This window comes from Photinus pyralis, unplaced genomic scaffold (genome assembly GCF_008802855.1).
Source record: "Photinus pyralis isolate 1611_PpyrPB1 unplaced genomic scaffold, Ppyr1.3 Ppyr1.4_LG7, whole genome shotgun sequence".
NCBI classification, from domain to species: Eukaryota; Metazoa; Arthropoda; class Insecta; order Coleoptera; family Lampyridae; genus Photinus; species Photinus pyralis.
The window spans coordinates 23,449,834-23,455,833 of NW_022170738.1; the positions used below are offsets into that span (position 1 = coordinate 23,449,834).

At 32.5% G+C, this 6,000-nt stretch overlaps 1 protein-coding gene across 2 annotated transcripts; it reads left to right on the forward strand.

Moving 5' to 3' along the window:
* The first annotated feature begins 1,319 nt into the window (after positions 1-1,319).
* Positions 1,320-5,952, forward strand: LOC116177120. 2 transcript variants are annotated; one of them, XM_031495994.1, is made up of 8 exons: positions 1,320-1,714; positions 4,099-4,300; positions 4,699-4,824; positions 4,879-5,013; positions 5,167-5,208; positions 5,266-5,474; positions 5,524-5,683; positions 5,735-5,952. In XM_031495994.1, exons 2-8 carry the CDS (start codon positions 4,099-4,101, stop codon positions 5,863-5,865), a joined length of 1,005 nt encoding a protein of 334 aa, XP_031351854.1. In that variant the 5' UTR covers positions 1,320-1,714; the 3' UTR covers positions 5,866-5,952. The 2 variants fall into 2 exon arrangements, with proteins under 2 accessions (XP_031351854.1, XP_031351855.1); XM_031495995.1 differs by having other exon boundaries at positions 1,323-1,714; positions 4,099-4,278.
* The last annotated feature ends 48 nt before the right edge of the window (positions 5,953-6,000 follow it).

Sequence of the window (6,000 nt, forward strand, 5' to 3'; positions counted from 1 at the left end):
TTGCATAACACCAACACTCCCTCTCAATTTAAGCATAGAATTATCTACAACTTCTAGAACGTCAAATAATGCATGAATAAACAAATTACACAAAGCTAACCTCCCTCTCAAACAGTAGGTCTAACAAATATTAAAAAAATATACTAAACTATCCCTATTCCAGTTCTACAATTTGAGAACAATACACAGTCAAGCGGTTTCGTAAGTATATCCGCTGCTGATGTTTAGTGTCAATATAGGTTACAGTCACTAACCCATCGTTAACAAGATTTCTAATAAAATTATATTTCACGTCAACATGTTTCAGTCGTTTATGATCAGTTCGTTTCGTGAGGCTTATGCAAGATTGATTGTCTTCATAAATTTTGAAATACTTTGGAGATGAGTGCATATCCATCATAGTTGTGACAACCACAATCCTTCTCGAGCTACTTCCGATAAAGCAATATATTCTGCCTCTGTTGATGAGACTGCAACAGTACTTTGCTTTCTTGTACACCAATTGACTGTCCCTCCATAAACTTTAAATAAAAATCCTGTTGTTGATTTGCGATCTGTCGTATCGCCTGCCCAATCAGAGTTTGCATAACCTTCAAGTTGTTCATCAATATTCCTGGGAAATCGTAGCTTATAATCAGTTGTTCCGTTAATATATCGTAGAATTCTTTTCAATGCATTCCAAAGCTCATCTGAACTACAGCTTTGATATCTGCTACAAATATTTAGTGATGCACTGAAATCTGGCCGTGTAGAAAGCATAGCATACATAAGACAATACCGATCAATTCACGCACTGGTTTTGTTTCAGTGCTTTTGGAATTTTCAATTTTGAATCCCTTGATCATCGGTGTCTTTACTGGATTACAGTTTGTCATGTCGAAACGAGCTAGAAGATTGCAAAGGTAGTTTTTCTGGCTAAGATAAACACCATCCTCCGTAAAACTTATGTCAATACCTAGAAAACATGTAACGTTACCTAGATCTTGCATGTCAAATGCGCAACTTAATTGGCTCTTCAATTCATTTACATCATCCATAGCTTTGCTAGCTATAATAATGTCATCGACGTATAGTATGAGATAAGTTTCGGTTCCTCGTGCGACTTTATAGTAGAGACAACTGTCTGCTTCCGACTGAATTAGATCATGCCCAATAAACAGACATATAAAACATACATAACAAATATGTAAGATTAAGATAAAAACTTATATATTTAGTTTTTTATGTATCATATATATCAGAACTACTATGTTATTTAGGAGTTCATTAATTTTTATATATATTATATATAAAAAAACTATATGTAGCCCATATATCAAAAAAGAGTTGTATGAATTACAGCAATACTAAATATATTAACATTACATAACAAATTTATGTATTTAATATATACATATGAGTATATGATATACTTAATGAATAATGTCACCAAAAAAATGTACATTTTATGTCAGATATCTGCTACCCACCATGTACTGTATGTTTTGCTACATCCGATATACATAAAATTAACTGAAGAGGCGACAGCCAGCTCAGCACTAGCGCAAGCGCACGCTGCTTGATTACCGTTATACAGTGATTAGTGATAATTTACGTCTTTTTTTTATTATTAAATACAATATTCATTATTGAATCTGATTAGGTACTATTGTATTTATAAATTTTGTGCTGTGTTAGTCTACCGACGTGAAGAACTGAAGATATAGTATTAGAGGTTAGTATAATTTTATTCTTCACATGCTAATTTTTCCTAACCTTAAATATACCATAATTTCTGAGCGGGAATTGTTTGTTCCTTGTGTAGGTATAAATAAACCTGTGTAAATGCTTATTTTAGTTACTTGAATGATGAATAACGAGCGTAAAATTAAAGATTTTAGTGAGTTGACTACCCGACAACAAAGACGAAGAGTGCTTTCCCATTTACATTTACATCATCGTTCGGTTCATGCATCACAGCTTTCTTCTACAGATATTGTTCACAGCACCCAAGAAACTACGCAGGAACCTATACCGTCAACATCAAAAGCTGTAACAATTGACGAGCATAGTGAAATATTTGATAGTACATTGTCATCGTCTACTTTATCTACAGCTGATGCTAGTATAAAATCCTCAGATATATCTGTTTACCATCCCGTTTCATCACATAAAATTGTATCTAATTTTGAAAGTGACCTCCGTGCTTTAATTATAAAACATCATGTATCGCATCAATTCGTAAATGATTTATTACCCCTGCTACGTGATAATGGGCATAATTCTTTACCAAGGGACGTTCGCACGTTCATGAAAACACCCGTTAATACATCAAGTATCGTGAACAGTTGTGCAGGTGGACATTATATTCATTTTGGTTTCGAGAAGATGTTACATCACTCTTTAGTACATTATAATTATACATCTCCAGTTGTCAGCATTAACTTTAACATCGATGGACTACCTATATCGAAGAGTTCAAATTCACAATTGTGGCCAATTCAAGGTGCGATTTGTATAAAGGACACATACACAGAACCATTTATTGTAGGTTTGTTTTATGGTGCCAAGAAACCATCAGATGCAAATGAATACTTGAAACCTTTTTGTGATGAGGCCAAGGGACTTTTAATGAATGGAATTTATGTAAATAATAATCATATATCCATTAAGATAAATGCTATCATATGTGATGCTCCTGCCAGAGCATTTATAGCAGGAATTAAAAGTCACACTGGATACTTTGGATGTTCCAAGTGTACTACGGAAGGAACTTTTTACTGACAATAGAGTCATATTTCCCCAATTAAATGCAACTCTGCGTTCAGATGTCTCATTTTTACAGAAAATTCAGGAAGAACATCATAAATCGGATACTATACTACATCACAGTTTAAATATTGGCATGGTAACTCAACTTCCACTTGATTACATGCACCTTGTGTGTCTGGGAGTTGTCAAAAGGATGCTCCAGTTTTGGATAAATGGAAAAAAAGATTTACGTTTAGGAGATACTTCTAAGGAAATTTTAAATAAGAAATATATGTCGTACAGGCAGTTAATACCTTGCGAATTTAGTCGAATGCCTAGAAGTGTATCTGAAATTGATCGCTGGAAGGCCACAGAATTGCGTTTTTTTTTAATGTATGGTGGTGTAATTGCCTTGAAAGATATACTGAGTGAACAATATTATGAACATTTTTTATGTTTAAGTGTGGCTATTCGTATTTTGTGTAACAGTGAATTAATCAAACAATATTTAGAGTACGGTGAGAAACTTTTGTTGCACTTTGTAAAAAAATATTCTGGTTTATATGGTGAACGTTATATGTCCTATAACGTTCATAACCTTATTCACGTTTGTAATGATGTCAAGATATTTGGTGCCCTCGATAATTATAGTGCATTTAAATTTGAAAATTATATGTGCGAGATCAAAAAAAACCTCAAAACTGGTTCTAATCCTTTACAACAAATATTTAATCGGATTATGGAGAAGAATAATCAAATAAGTTTAGTTCACAATGTGGAACCTATTGTTTATCCCAAAATTGTGGAAAAAAATGGACAAATTCACTCACTGCAATTTAAATCTTTTAAATTAACTAACCGACAACCAAATAACTGTTGTTTGTTAAATGATGGCCATGTAGCATTAATTACTAATTTTTTTCTCTTAAATTCTCATATCTATGCTTCAATTCATATGTATTTATCCAAGAAAGACTTTTTCAAAGTTCCATGTGCATCCTCACATTTAAATATATATGAGCTTTCTTCAGACAAAGGTGCAATAGATATTACGGAAATACCAGTAACAATGATTGCACAGAAATGCATTATTTTAAAGACCAATTCAGATAAGGATGTAATGCTAACACTACTGCATGTAGATTAACAACGGCAATTGGAGAGATTAATTTTTCGTTTTTCTTGCTAGTTATTATTTTCTTTTTATAATATAAATTTTAGTTAAAAACACTGATTCCACTGAAAGCTTAATATTTAGCATATATGCAACTAGTAGTTTAAGGAATTTTCAAATCGATGAACATGAACATTAATAATTCATTAGTGAAATTTTTGATGAACTGAAAATTAAGTAACATTGACGTTTAGATGCAGGACAAGTCGTATGCGGTGGTTGCCTTTCTGGATGAAGAGGACAGCTACTCGGAAATCCCGTCATTTTGGCTGTCCCACAATAACACTAAGTGTTGGTGGCCAAAGAGTAAAACACCTTCAAATTTTATAAAACGTGGAGCAAAACCCGACCCCGCAAAATGGAGTTTATGCAGTGTAAGAGTTGAAGGAACTTTTTGTAAGTTTTTTTCTTGGTTTCTAGTTAGTGAATTGTAATGAATTTTACTGCATTGTGTAGGTACGAAAAATGGTGGCTTTAAATTACTGATTTTGCTTGTACCATGATTTGTACATCTGTGTTAATCATCACTTCAAAGGGGGTTGCGGAATAAGAATGGTTAATTGGCCCCCGTCGAGTTAGAATCTATCGACCTGATAATATCGAAGGAAAATCACATTTTTTCTTAGTATAGAGAATTCTTAAGAAAATAAGAAGTTGCAGATATCTTTCTTTTGTTTTGAGATCCCCTTCGATATTATCGGCTCGATAGAATCAAACTCGACGGGGGCCAATTGACCATTCTTATCCTGCTACGTCCTTTAATTTACGAACTACTCATATAAACTTTGTTTTAGCGACTTTAGAAGAAGCCAGAAAAAGGGCTGAAAATGAAGATTATACCTCTTCGGAGGAAGTCCAACGCAACAGGAAGAAAAATCCAAAATATGTGGATTCCCAACTAGCTATTACAAGTGATGAAGGTAAATTAAATATTCCTTTCATCAAACATATGTCTAATGCCAATTTAATGATAGAATATTCAACAAGTCGAAGTGGAACACCGCCACCACAAATGTGTGAAGAAGTTTTAGTCTATGCTTCACCTTCAACATCACCCATTAATCTAGAACAAATGCCAGTTATAATTGCAGATAACATCGTCGAGTCTGGTAAAATATATTCCTTTATACTTCACGGCAAACCTAGAATTATTTTAAATATATGAAGTTGCCTAATATATGCACGTTTATAATGTCTTTAAAATATTTGTACTTAATTTTGGAACACTGTATGCTATGGCTTTTACGAATCTGCTTTTATAGGTACCGTACAAGCTGCCACTAATTCGTACGGTTATACGTTAGGTAAGCATTTATTTTATTTTTTTCTTATGGTAATTATATGTTTGTATTTTTTTCTAGATAAAATATATGAACTACTTGTAAGTACGAACTTATATGTAAAAGGTATATCAGCACGACTAGAGAAAATGGAAAATTCAAGAAAAATTGAGAGTGTCAATAATCATGATGCACTGAAAGATTTAAGAAAAATGTTGCCCTTAAGCAGCACAGATGATATAAATCAATTTGAAATATTTCTTGGGGATGATGAACAAAAGAAAATTTTTGTAAGTATATTTAGGTATAAAAGTGTTCTGCAAATTTAAATTATTTCAGACAAATTTTATATCCTCTATAGGAGGTAGGAATGTGAAAGATAATATTCACAGATGTTTGAAATCAATATTCTCTAATGAAGCTGCTACCAAATGTTCGTGGCTAGGCCAACGAGGCAATTTTCGCGTTTGTGATCTATCTTCAATAACTGTCCTAAAAGGTACTATTGTTTTTGTTGAGATGTTTATAAATGATGTACATTATTTTGCAGATCAGATCCAAGTCAACTATAATATAACATTAAAAGAGTTTGAAGTCATTGGTAGCGAATGGTTCCGTTTGTCAAAATTAAGGTTAAAACCAGATAAACGCAACCCTGATTCTTCTAATGTCGTCAACTAGTATTGTAATCTATTATATAATATAAAATATACATTTTGTTCAATATATTGTATTTAAGTAAAAATGAATATATCGTATTTACATAAATTTCTATATGTTTATTTAGTACAAATATTTACATCATATATATATATA